The sequence below is a fragment of the Chiroxiphia lanceolata genome, chromosome 11, assembly GCF_009829145.1.
Source record: "Chiroxiphia lanceolata isolate bChiLan1 chromosome 11, bChiLan1.pri, whole genome shotgun sequence".
Classification (NCBI taxonomy): Eukaryota; Metazoa; Chordata; class Aves; order Passeriformes; family Pipridae; genus Chiroxiphia; species Chiroxiphia lanceolata.
In genome coordinates, this window is record NC_045647.1 from 18,287,838 (window position 1) to 18,300,654 (window position 12,817).

Below are 12,817 nucleotides of genomic sequence, written 5' to 3' on the forward strand. Positions count from 1 at the left end.
AGTATGTAGATTTCCATATATATATACATACCTATGTAGATTTTTATATATATACACTTGTGTAGATTTTATATATATACACCTACCTATATAGATTTATATATATAAACATTTTAATATATAAACACACATATATATAAAAAATAAAACTTATATGGATTTATTTTTGTGCAAAATAAAGCTGGGAAGGAATGTGGCCATGAAAACTCTTATGCTGTTGGATGATTTAAATTTAGTTCTTTAGTGACATGAGGCCATAATTTATTTTCCCTTAAATGAATCTCAAAATACTTAATCTGGCATACACTCCCATGTTTCAAGGCTCTTGCCTTTGTGACACAAGGCTTGTTTTATTCTAAATCTTTTGTGGAAACTTTTGACAAATCCCTGGTAAATATCTTAAAAGATTTTTTTTTTTCTCTAACATAACAAGTACTCTTCTTTAAATTTGTAGTTTTGCTGTCAGTAATAGTGTATTTGTGTGTCCTACAGCGGAATCTGGTTCCTACAGATGAGATCTCAGTGTACTACAGGTCCCAGCCAGAGGGGGAATACCTGGACACCGTTATCAAGGAACATGCAGATTTTATTTTGGCCACAATAAAGGCTGAGCTGAAGCCTTACCCGGTGCCTACCCCAAAGGAAGTTCTCATCCAGGAAACAACCCAGGTAAGAGGAAAAAGCTCTGACTGCATAGCTCACTTTATCTGCTTTTAACCCAACAAACTGCTCCAATCACAGAAAAATGTCAGTGTTTATTTATGGGATATAGCGGTTATTGTTTTGTGTTTGTAAATTTCTATATTAGTGTTTTTGGTTTAAAAAAGAAAAATATTTAGTTTCTGTATGGGTAGTGCTTTTGAAAATGAAACTGCTCGGGTACCAAAATAAATGAATAATTAGTTGTTTGTGTAAGCTAAATACACAGTTATTTGTACTTGGATTAGTGCATTGTTTAGACAGCCAGAGCATTGTTGCTCTGATTTCTTCAGGTTAATATGCTTTTGTATTGGAACTTCCTTCAAAGCTAAATTTTTCTTAAGACCAACTTCAGTTATTAATATTTAAGGCTGCTTTTTTCCCTGCCCCCTGTTGCTGAAGTTGTCCTTGGTGACAGTGCAGTTTCACAGATAGTTCAAATGTGCTGTTGAAAAGGAACAGCAGTTTCCTTCGTTTTCTTTGATTGCTTCTTCTGCCATATTTGACCACACTCTTGCCCTGGTTTTATTCAAGCTTACTCTACTCTAAAGACATCCCCAGCAGAATCATGGGTGAAGTATTTTTCAGCATAAATGTCATGCTGGACCAGAAAGACCAGAGCGTGGGATACATCCAACTTAAAATTTGATTTACAGAATGGCTGGAGGGACCATTTTGTTTATTTAAGGGAAATATTTTGTTGTGTTGGTTTAATAAAACAATATCCAAACCATGATCATATTTCTCTTTCTTCAGCTGAAGGGATCAGAGCTAGAAATCACCCTTGTCCGAGGGGGGGTGAGTCAGTCTGTTGGTCCAGCCTGTGCCTACGTCAACCTCAAAGTCTGTGTCAATGGGACAGAGCAAGGTAGGAATGTACCCAGCCTGGTGTGTCAGGGGTGGTGTGAAAGACAGATAGTGCAACCTCCCTTCCAATAGGAGCTTGAAATAATTCTTGGAAGTAGATGTGTTCAAAGTAAAACCACGCATTGTCCGTGGTGCCTTCTGGGGGAGGTACTCAGGTGTGCACAGGAGTTATTTGAGTTGCACAGAGGGGTCTGTATGTGAGTGTCTGTCTGGGGCTGTGCACACTCTGTGTCTCTGTGTGTGCTCAGAACATGGACCTTGAGAATCTCTAATTCTCCATGTTGTGCTGTCAGTGCAGGTGATGCCTTGATGTGGAGGAGATGCTTTGAAAACCTTGGATATGAAGTATAGAGCTGAAAAGAATACTAGAGAATAATATGTATATTATATTAATTATAGATTATATTGTGATCATATGATTATAAAATAGAACTAGATGATAGAATGTGTTTTGGATAATGAAAAGATGAGAGCAGTGATATTGATAAAAATATTACAAGGTTGAATTATATATTAATAGAAGGAAAATTAAATGCACTTAGAGAATTTTTTCCTACATGTATTGACAGTTTATATATCAAGTAAGTGTTAACATGGTCACAGAGCTGCTCTCTGAATGATAATGAATCCAGCTGTAAAAGTTTGGTGACCATCGTGGAGGGCAGAGAGTCTGCCAGTTTTTAATCAGTATAATACCAGGTTATACTTCAGTGACATACAAATTTGACTGCTTTATTAGTAAAAACAAGTAAAACTTCTATACTCTAAATCTGAAGTACACTTCAGTCCATTTCCCTGTTTTCTTTCCTCTCTCCCTTTCTTACTAAAATAATTTTAGGAAGATGTAGCTTTGCCAGTTTAGAAACTCACTGAAAGTGATGTTTAGTGATGAGAAAACATCACTAGAAAATCACTGGAACTTGGATGTTGCTCACAAACTGCATTTTAATTTCTTAATTTTGGTTTTAGATGGTGTGCTGCTGCTGGAAAATCCAAAAGGAGATAACACTTTGAACTTCACTGGACTTGTAGATGCTGTCTCCTGCATTTTTGGTCTTAAAAATTCAAAACTGACAGTTTTTAATGGAAACACAGGTAAATGGAGTATGACAAGGAAAATTGGAAGTCTTTCTAGCAGCATTTAGGAGTTGTTCACTGTAGAATTATTTACTGTATAATTTATATCTATATAAAATTGACAGGAAAATGGGTAAGGAAATATTCCATTTTGTAGCACTTAGCTTATGAGGCTGTGTTTATAGTCACATCAGAATGTTTCCAAAAGGTGCTGCTAAATGGTGCTCATCTCCTCTGTTATCTTCCTTCCATTGCAGTTCTCTTCAGGGCAAAATCTGATTTATTTCAGGGTTTCCATCAGGCCCAGGCTGTGCCATGAATTGATGGCGAGCTGCCATCAGCTCTTCCATGCCTTCCTTTTCCTAATGCCTCAGTGGGCAGGATGAGAACTTCACTGCTGTCTGTAGAAAAAAAAAAAATACTGCCTTTTCACCCTGGAAAAACTTGAGGATTCTCTGCATTTCTTCTTTTTAGAAAAACTGATTCAATATTAAAAATACTGCCGAAATGGTAATTGGATGGCTACAAAAACTTTCCTTAGTATTTTTTCATAGGAACATTTCTGAAGTACATCTCAGGGGGAGGTTCTTGAATTGTCTGTTTTGGGGTGCCCATGACACTGCTCAGGATCACCAATTTGTCCACCAATGACATCTGTAGGGGAACAGTCTTACTTGTGACCATAATGTCACTGTTACTATCTTTGTCTTTAGTTTCTTGACTTCTCCTGCAAGTGTTTCTAGAAGGATATTTTGGGGGTTTCCACATCTGATGTCACCTGTGATAAACTTGTTTACTGTGATTAACCTCTTTCAGGTTGTGCTCAACTAAACTGAATAGTCCTGTCATACAAAAGGATTACTCTTTGCTCTCAGTTATAGGTGATTTAGAGGAGATCCCTCGGTATCTTTCTCAAGTTTCAGTTGTGTTTAAAGGAGGAAATAGTTTTCCTTGAAGTCCTTTTCCAAATAGTGGGGATATCCTTCCTAGCAGTGTGGTCTGTGCCTGCAGAGGTGGCTATGGACTGGTATTGTTCATTGCTATCACAAATATTAAGAGATGACCTGCAAAAGGCCAAGAAAAGTTGGGAAACTCCCATTCCATTAAGATTATGAGCAGTTTAACTCCTTATCTGGTCACTAATAGAACAAAAAGGAAGCAGCATAAATCCATTAATGTGGAATTCCTGAAGGAACTGGTAAAGAAAATGAAAACCTACCCTCTTCCTAAGAGGTTCTTTTCTGCTGTAGTAACAAAAGCTTTATTCCTTTCCTTTCCATGTCACTTTTGCTCTGTAGGGATCATTTGGGGACTTCCCATCTTGGTGTGCTGATTTTAAACTTTCACTCTTTGCAAGTGGTCTGGGCAGAGCAGGTTTTTTTTTCCCCTGCCCACTTAGTAACAATATGGAAATTCCCTTGGAAAGATTAGGTTATCAAATTCACTTTTGTTGCAGTTTGTCAAACAAGTATTGATCAGCAGAAGGTACAGCTCCCTGAAGAGTCAGGGTGGAAAGCATGTGCAAGGAAAATACCTCTTAGAGAGGTCAGAGAATAGGCCTGGAATTTTCCTGGTGTTTGCTTTGGATACAATCCATTTGATTTATCTGCCCCACCTTGGTGTGGGTTATGGCAGGTGAGGCCTTATGGTGGTTCCAGGGCCTCCTTAGGTGAGGCAGGGCTTGGGATCAGCTGCTCTGTCTGAGAGGAACTGCAGAGGAAAGTTGTGCACTCTGGACAAGTTGTTCCTGAATTGTTCCCATATGTGTTAATAAAATTGTGACCCAGTAAAACTGTATTTCTGGCTCCGTATTTCCCTTCCTGTGGTTTTTAGGGCTGTCCACTTTACTTGCAGTAATTTATTATCTTGTTTTCTAATTGTAATGAAGATTTACTTAGGGTTTGTGTAATGGCACAGGACCAGGCAGTTCTTGTATTAAGGGAGGCTCAAATATGTCATGTCCCTGGTTTTCAGTGCAGCATTGAAATAATAGGATAAACATTTCCTTCCCAGCAGTGTATTAAGGTATTTTGAGGAACTGCACAATCACTGAGCAAGGCTCTGGGATGTGTACTGACCTTCAGAAACTGAGAATAGAATTTGTCTCTTAACATTAAAAAAAAATAGTCATTCAGAGGGAAGAACCTGGGCTTAAGTCAAATGGTAAAACAGTTGTCTGTGACTTTCTTTTTGCTCCGAATTGCTGAAAACTTTCTAAACTTCTTGTTGGGAATGCTTTTAGACTTGCACTGGTCTTTCATGGAAGTAGCCCGTATTGAAAAGGTCCTATTAAAAAAAAAAATCATTTTTTCAATGTCTGTAGGAAGATATGAATCTGTAAATCATGTAGGGCTTCAAGGGGAGGGGAACAGGAGAGGGAACAAAAATCCCCCTACGAACTTCTCAGTCCCTGTCTTGTTTCATCTTCAGATGGCTAATTCTTTTTAAATTTATTCTTAGCATTGTTTTCTGAACAATAGAGCATAAAGATTTATTTTCTTAGTCTTTAATTTTTAAAAGGCCATGGGGCTGCAAGGCACCTTAGCAGAACATTACCACTTAAATCTCAGCTGCAGGGAGAGATGACTTTAAAAGTGATTTTAATATTGATGAGCACTTGTAATAGCTACTTGCTTTCAAGTCTGTTGTTATATATGAAGAAATGACTCACATTTTTTCTTTTTCTTGCTCTTATTAGAGAGTTCTAAGAACAGGCTCTGTTGACAGCACTCTGCATAAGCTCTTCCCTGGGAAAATGTCAGCAGTCCTGTAATGCCAAATGCTAATTTGTTAAATGGGCAAACCCCCGTTACTGCAGCTCATTCCTCCTTGCCCTGCATGGATCCCAGCAGCTGGGGAATGGTAAACTGGAAGTTACTGGAGCTGGGTGTTTGTAGCTCTGTCAGCACCCTGCTCACTGTGCTCTCCCCTACCATGCCCCACAAATTGTGCTGCTTTAGGGCTGTGCTGGGAAAAACCTGCCCCTGGCTCCTCTTCCATATGATGAGGTCTTGGTGATTCCTCTCCACTTGTTAATTTAGTTGTTTTCTTGCTTTCCTGGAAGTAAAACCAAAAGCAGCTCCCCTTCCTGTGGGCTGGGGCACGTGCCTGGCACCTCAGCCATGCCAGGGCAGTGTTTGGGCACCGGGTGGGCACCGGCATCGGGACATCTGCACTCCTGGAAGTTGAATTGGAGTAGCAGCAATGAAGTTTTGCCTTTTTCTTTAAAGCTTTATAAAGATTATATATATATATGAATATAGAGAGTTTAATGTATTCAATATTAATAAATATCCTGATGTTGCATAGTAGCACATTCCCAGTGCTGCTTCAGCTTGGGGGAGTTCGGGTGCAGGCAAAGATCACAGGTCTGCATTTAATGAGATAGAAATGAGTAAGTGAATAATTTCTTGCTTGTTTGAAGTTATTTTACTGGTTTTATTGCATAAGTAGTTGTGTGTTATGTGCATAAGGAGTATCATGTAGGAGCTGATTTCTACAGCAAACTAAGTACTCTGTGTGAAAACAAAATATTTCCTGCTTTTCAAACCAGAGAAAAGCTCTTTCTTGAGGAGGGAATTGTGAAAAGGGAGACAGTCCTGCAATGGGGTGAGAAAGACTCGTTGTCAGCTCCTGGAGTGGGCACTGGGCTGAGCTCCCCACGATGGCCTGACTGATCTCACTTTCTGTTCCAGAGCTGGTGAACAAGACAGACCTGCTGGGCCTGAGTGGAAAGACTCTGCACGTGACAGCAGGGTCAGCCCCTGCCCAGATCAGCTCTCCTGCTGCCCTACTCTGCCAGTATATCAACTTACAGCTCATGAATGCAGCACCACAAGGTGTGTGGGATACTGATCTCCTCAGTTACAGGCTGAGCTTTCTGGGATGGAAGCTTTGGCCATCATCGCTTGCTGGTGAAGAGAAGTACATAAGTTTCAATTGGCAGACGGTGATTTTCTTAATTTTTTTCTAGTGTTTGCTTTCTGACAAACACAATGTTTATATTTAGCTTTTCTCCTTCTTTTCCTAAGAGAAGAAGGACAGCCAGTTTGAGATAAGGAACAGCAGTTAAACATGAGCCCTTGGGCATTGTTTTTCTGTTTCTGACCATCAGCTCCCCTGTGCAGCTTATTTGAAAAGGCTGAGTCTAAAATGGACCAAAACTGAATGAAGAACCAACTCTTTATCAAGACATTGGAGACAACCTGTGAAACATTTCTTAGTGCTATTTAAAAGCCAAATGAATTGTATTATTAACCTGATCTGGAGTATAGATATGTGTGTGTGTAATTCTGTTTCCTGGCTGCAAATCTTGTAGCTTTTTTTCTGAAACCTCGTGTTGGAGCAGCTCTGTTGTTAGTAACTTGCTTAATCTCTGCCCTGGTATGAGCCCTTTCTGCACTGTCCATGTGGAATCTTATTGACACTACTGGGAACCTGCTGGGGCCAAAAATGTGTTTTTTACAAGGGATTTGATCTTGTAAAACTTCTGCACTTAGTGGTTTCTGTGTCCTGTTGAAATATTTCATGTTTCCCAGGCTCTGTGTTATCCTGTGGACCCAGGTAAAGAATTCTGCAAAGCTTTTTGCTCTTCCTCAAGCTGTCAATAATCACTTCACACTTCTGATTCTATAATCCATGAACTTACTTAGTGAATATCTGTAGGCTGGTATTGCTCTCAGTACTATGAAGAAATAGAGATGAAATGAAAGAGGAAATCCTAAATTTTAATTTACCAAGATAAGTGAAATAATCTCATTGCTCACCAATAGTGACTCAGCTGTTTGTCTTGTCCAGAATGTCAGAAAGGAACAGTGGGAACTCTCCTAATGGAAAATCCTGTTGGTCAGAATGGATTAACATACAAAGGTCTTCTACATGAAACAGCAAAAGTTTTTGGGCTCAGAAGCAGGAGGCTAAAACTGTTCCTGGATGAAGCACTAACTCATGGTAAGCACAAACCTTTGGTTTGCTTTTCCAAGGACCCTTGGAAGTTTTTCTTGAGAAGCAGCTCATGTAACCTGAGATCCAGTTGAATTACTAAATGCACACTGTTTACACGTTGGTTTCTGATTTTGTCCGGTAATCCAATATTTATTAAATAAAATCCTTTAAGCACACATATACAGTTAGAAATTCAAAGCTCCTATGTATTGCCTTTATCAAGTGGCCAAGACAAGTTCTGTCAAAGCTTCTTCCTTGTACAGTAAAGGTCAGTCAGAGTGGGAATGGCAGTGCCAGGCTGCAGTGACTAAGCAGAGTGCACCTCCTCCTAGAAGAGAGTGAGGCTCAAGTGTGAATATTTTAAGAACCTGTTCAAACTGTTCTTGTAACACTCATATTGTTGCCTTGTCTTCCTCTTGGAGAACTGGAGTGAGTGGAAAAGAGTATTGGATCTATGTTGGAGTCAGGTGAGTAGGGTACAGCTGCTCCTGTTCATTCCAAATACCTGGGAAGCAGGAAGCTTTAGCACACAGTCACAGATCTGGAATGCTGCAGAACCTTCCAAAAGCACAGACAGATGGTGAGGCTGAGAAACAAAATCGAGGATTCACGAGAAAGGTGTGACTAAAGCTGTAACCACCTGTGGCTAAGAAGTTGGACCTGAGAGATTTGGGACTTAACATTTGACAGGAAGAATCAATTGGAAACCACATGGTGAAAAAACCAAACAACTCAAACCAGGTATTTCTGTATTCAGGAAAATTCAACTCTTGGAATGAAATGATGCAAAGGGTTCTGTCTGGAGAGTATCAGTGACATGGTTTAGGAGCTGTCTGGGAGGGATCCATGACCCCCTTGGCTTTCACACACTGGGTTACCTGTCCAGAAGTTGGACATCTTGCCTAAACTGGCCATCATGGGACAGGCTGGGTTTCCTCAGGGGGTGCTCTCAGCTGGTGAGGGGAGGGGGAGAAGGGCAGCTCTAGTGCAGCTGCTGAGAACTGGGGTCTCTCAGGTGTCCACCAATGCTGGGGGATTCAAGTAGGATGGGTTAGAATGGGAGCAAGGAGATGTGGGCGTTTTTATTGTGGATTTTTGGTTACTTGTTTTTATTTCTTATTTCATGTGACCTGAACTCTGTTTATTCAAAAGCCATTTCTGTGGCGAGAACGGGTCTCAAATGTTGATAAGACTTTCTAGTGGTAGTTTGAGCTAATGCCAAAAATGATGTGCTGGATGGTGTTAACAGACAGAACTGGAGTGTTTAGAAACAGCACAAGGTGCAAGAACCAAGTAAATCAACCACACTTCATTTGCATAAACAAGAAAAGTCAGCAAGCACAACCTTGCTGACTGGGCATTCAGGGATTCAGCCAGTCAGGAGCAATTTGATGTTATACACAGTTTCTTTTGGGTTCCTGTCACTGTTACAGCATTATATGATTTAGTTCAGATACTAAAATAGCTATTGTAGAAAATTTTAGGGCTTTGAAAGAGGACAGTAACTGTCAGGACAGGAAAATGCATGGCCTTTAAGGCTCACTTTAAATAAGGATTTTAAAAATGCCTTTACCTGAAAGGGAAATGGATTGAATTGCTGTAACATTTGCAGTATGGATTCTTCAGAACTATTTCAACTTTAATTAAACTGTATAAAGTGACAATTCACAGTGATGGGAAATAACAGATTTGATAACTCTTCCAAGGCCAAAGCATTTGGTCTTTTCTGGGTTATAGAGAACTTGGTCCCAGAGATTTATTTGTGCAGCTAACATGTGCTTGTGCCAGGTAGCTGCACTTCTGCTGTCTCAGATTTAACTCTCACCATGCAGCTCCCTTAATAACTTTTTTTAATTGTTTAAACACTGAAATTGCTGTACTTTATCTTCACATCTCTTTATATGATAAAGAAGTGCTTCATAAAACACTTTGATGCCTCTAAAAAGCATTAGGTCAGTTAATGTTTTTCTCTATTGTTGCAGCTTTGTAGTCCCCTATTCATCTTTTAATCCATCTATTCGAGGTCCTACCTTCAAAACAAAAAAGTTCAGTCTCTTGAGGAGGTTTCTTATGGTTTATTCTAAAAATAAAAAAAGTATTTGCTGTTAACCATTTGAAATGTTTGATGAAAATAACCCATGAATTGGAAAGCTGATGCCTGTTTTATAAAAAGCAAACCAGTCACTTGGTGGAAAATGAGTTATTGGTTTTGAAAAGGTTATTTTTATAAACCTTTTTGGTCCAGGCAGTTGGGCATCTGCTGTCTATTGTACAAAAACTTGCCAGTTTTTCAGAAACAAATGTGTTTTTCACTCCCCCTTTGTAATATTGGAAAAACATCCCATAAATAAATGTCAGAGTGGTGAATGTTGCTTATTCACGAGCTTGAGACACAAGTTCCAGGTACCTGATTCAGAGTCATTTTGGGGATAATGGTGACACTTCCATGTGCTCCCTGCAAAGCCCTTCCCTGGAGGAATTGGCATGGGAAGGAGGATGTCCTTATGCTTTGTTGATAAATCGAGTTTCCAGTTTCTAAAAGTAATTATTGAGTTAAATACTGTTGAAAATAGATTCCTGATTTTTCGGGATCTTAAAAAGAAATACTTAATAAGGGACTTGGAGACCAAGTTCATAGTTTGTTTGGCTGCTTCTGCAGACCATACAAACATTTTTACATCCTGATGGAACATGGTCATGGGGAGAGAAGGAAGTTTAGTGAGGGAATAAAGCCTAATTGCTGAATTGGATTATAGCTCCATTCTTTTAGCTCTGTGGATGGATATTCAGCTGCTTAAAACAGAGTATTACTCTGTGGAAGAGGATTCCTTAAAAGCAGTACCATTGTGATCCATAAGGACTTCTCAATTCTTTAATTTATAAATGGCCTTAAACATCAGTTCAGACTATCTGCTGAGTCTAAAATGGTCGAGTTTTTCACAGCAAGATGGGGACCTTAATGTTAGAAGGCCCCTGCCTTTGTTGCATGGAAGCAGAACTCCTCACTGCCTTTTCTGGAGTCAGTTTTCACTTGGACATCACGTTACTGAAAACTGAACTGCCCTGATATCCGTGGATGTAGCCCAGAGATGCCTCTCCCACATGGGCTGTGTGAGGATGAGCCCTCAGGGCTGTGACCCAGAAGGGCACTGCAAAGGGTTTGCACTGGAAGCCCCCAGCCAGTCTGGAGGTTGTTCATCTCTCCTTTGTGCTGGTGCCCAGTCTGAATGTTATCTTCTGTTTGCTGGGGTTGGCTGTGGGGCTTCCAGGGTACAGGGTCACCCCATAACCCCAGCACTCCTTACCTTGGGTTTCAGTGTGTTTTTACCTTCCAAGTTTCTTACCACTCCAAAGTTTCTCAGTAAAGAGGCCTCTGGTTATTGAGGTGACTTTTGTTCCAAGGCCGTGCCTCCCAGTGTTCCAGACACTCTGCTCTCAGTGGGGTAGTTTGGTAGAGCTGATGGGTGCTGGAAGCATTGAGCCAGCAAGCACCTGACTCCTTGGCAAAAATGGAAAGTGTAATAGAGAAAGAGATTTCCAACTCCTCCAAACTTTGCAGGTGACTTTCCCTGGCCACAGGTGCGATTACTCTGTGTGTGTGTGTGTGTGTGTGTGTGTGTGTGTGTGTGTGTGTGTGTGTGTGTGTGTGTTCCAGGGGGAATTACAAACCCTGAATCAGCCTGTTAGAAATATGCTCTATCCTTCAGAGGTTGGTTAGGGAGACTTTATCCTATTACAGTTTCAAACTGTGGGCACGTAGCTGTGAAAAGACTTAGGGATTTGATCCGGTGTGGAATGAAATTCTTCAGACATTCTCGACAAGATTCCAGTGTTAGTTTTCCAGCAGGTACTGCTGCAATCCTTGTTTTACATATAAACTGCAGCCAATGTCTGCATGTTCCTGTTCTTGTTCTTCTGCACACAGACCTTGGTTTATGTTCCATCAGAGCTGGGCTGCTGGAGGAGCTGGTTCTCTGTAGGGCTGCCCTTCCATGCTGTTTACAAGGGACTCTGGCTTTCAGTGCGTTGTGTTGTACTGTTAATTTTGTTTTAATATGGTGGCATTTTAATTTTCTGTCTGGATGTGAAGCTGGGAGCTGACAAAGACTTTTTCAAAAAGTTCTACTTTGTGACATAAAAGAGTCTCTTCAGCCCTTGCAGGGACAATCCTGACTTGTGGTGACCCTTCCTTTCGTGCACTTCGGGCTTTAACAGGAGGGAGTTTTAAGCTGAGCAGTTTCTGTCCCAGTCCCCATGTAATGGAACCAGCAGAACTGTCTGAATAAAGCAAAAAAAAAAGTGTTTCATAGTTTTCCCTGTAAGCAAGAGCACTAACTGTGGTGTTTCTCTTGTTTCCTTGGTTCAGAGATCACGAAGGACATCTCCATGAAGAACCTGAACATGAAGACCCTGTATGTTCATGTCATACCCACCACAGCCGAATGTTGAGAATTCCACTTTTATGGAGAAGACCATGTAGACTTTTTTTTTCCACAAAAAAAACGAAGTCCAAGGGAATTAATATGCTTTTAGATGAACATCCAAGTTGTGTATGGTACTTTTAACATCTCTAGTGGCACACAGGATGTTTTCTACCAGTGCATGTCTAATATGCTGCTCTTTGGTTTCAAATACAATGTATTTTCATTATGTTACCTTATGATGCTGTAAAAGCCCTTTGGAAAGTGTCAGAACTCCTTAACCTTAGATATCTATGCAGAAGTTTGCCTGAGAGAAGTGGGACTAGTACCTCAATGATGCTGTTCTCTGACTGTCCTTTGAGCAGAGGGCATCTTTTCTAAACCATGGGTTACCTACAAGGCTCTCTGATACATATACACCATCCTACAATAGCTTTGTAACTTATTTAAGGATTACCTGGATTTGTCCATTCATACTAGCTGGATTTTCATGAAGTGTGTGGCTGTTGGTTTAAAATACTCCCTACATTCAACACTTGGAACAATAAATTCGCTTCATCTCCAAACTCTCTTTTCCCTGTATTCATAGTCCTTTGCTTCCTTAGGATTTCTGAAGACAACACTTAGGATCAGGAACACGCAGAGACACCTGAGATCTGAAAATGTCTGTGCTGAACACCAGGGGCTGTTGAGATGGTGGTACTGACAGGTATTAATGTGGTAACGTTGTGAGAAGAGCAGAGTCCTGCTGAGCACATTTTTCCATGACTCTGTTTTTCATCTTTACACTAGGAATAAAAGCCAAAGCT

General features: G+C 40.3%; 1 protein-coding gene across 2 annotated transcripts in view; it reads left to right on the forward strand.

The window, feature by feature from the left end:
• Window positions 1–12,579, forward strand: part of IARS1 (isoleucyl-tRNA synthetase 1) — a 97,852-nt gene extending 85,273 nt beyond the window's left edge. For both annotated transcript variants that reach the window (XM_032698972.1, XM_032698970.1), the window contains exons 30-35: window positions 493–669; window positions 1,456–1,567; window positions 2,536–2,661; window positions 6,339–6,482; window positions 7,441–7,593; window positions 11,954–12,579. In XM_032698972.1, coding sequence (XP_032554863.1) covers window positions 493–669; window positions 1,456–1,567; window positions 2,536–2,661; window positions 6,339–6,482; window positions 7,441–7,593; window positions 11,954–12,036 — 795 coding nt within the window. In that variant the 3' untranslated portion in view covers window positions 12,037–12,579. The remainder of the gene's footprint in view (window positions 1–492; window positions 670–1,455; window positions 1,568–2,535; window positions 2,662–6,338; window positions 6,483–7,440; window positions 7,594–11,953) is intronic.
• Window positions 12,580–12,817: the final 238 nt, after the last annotated feature.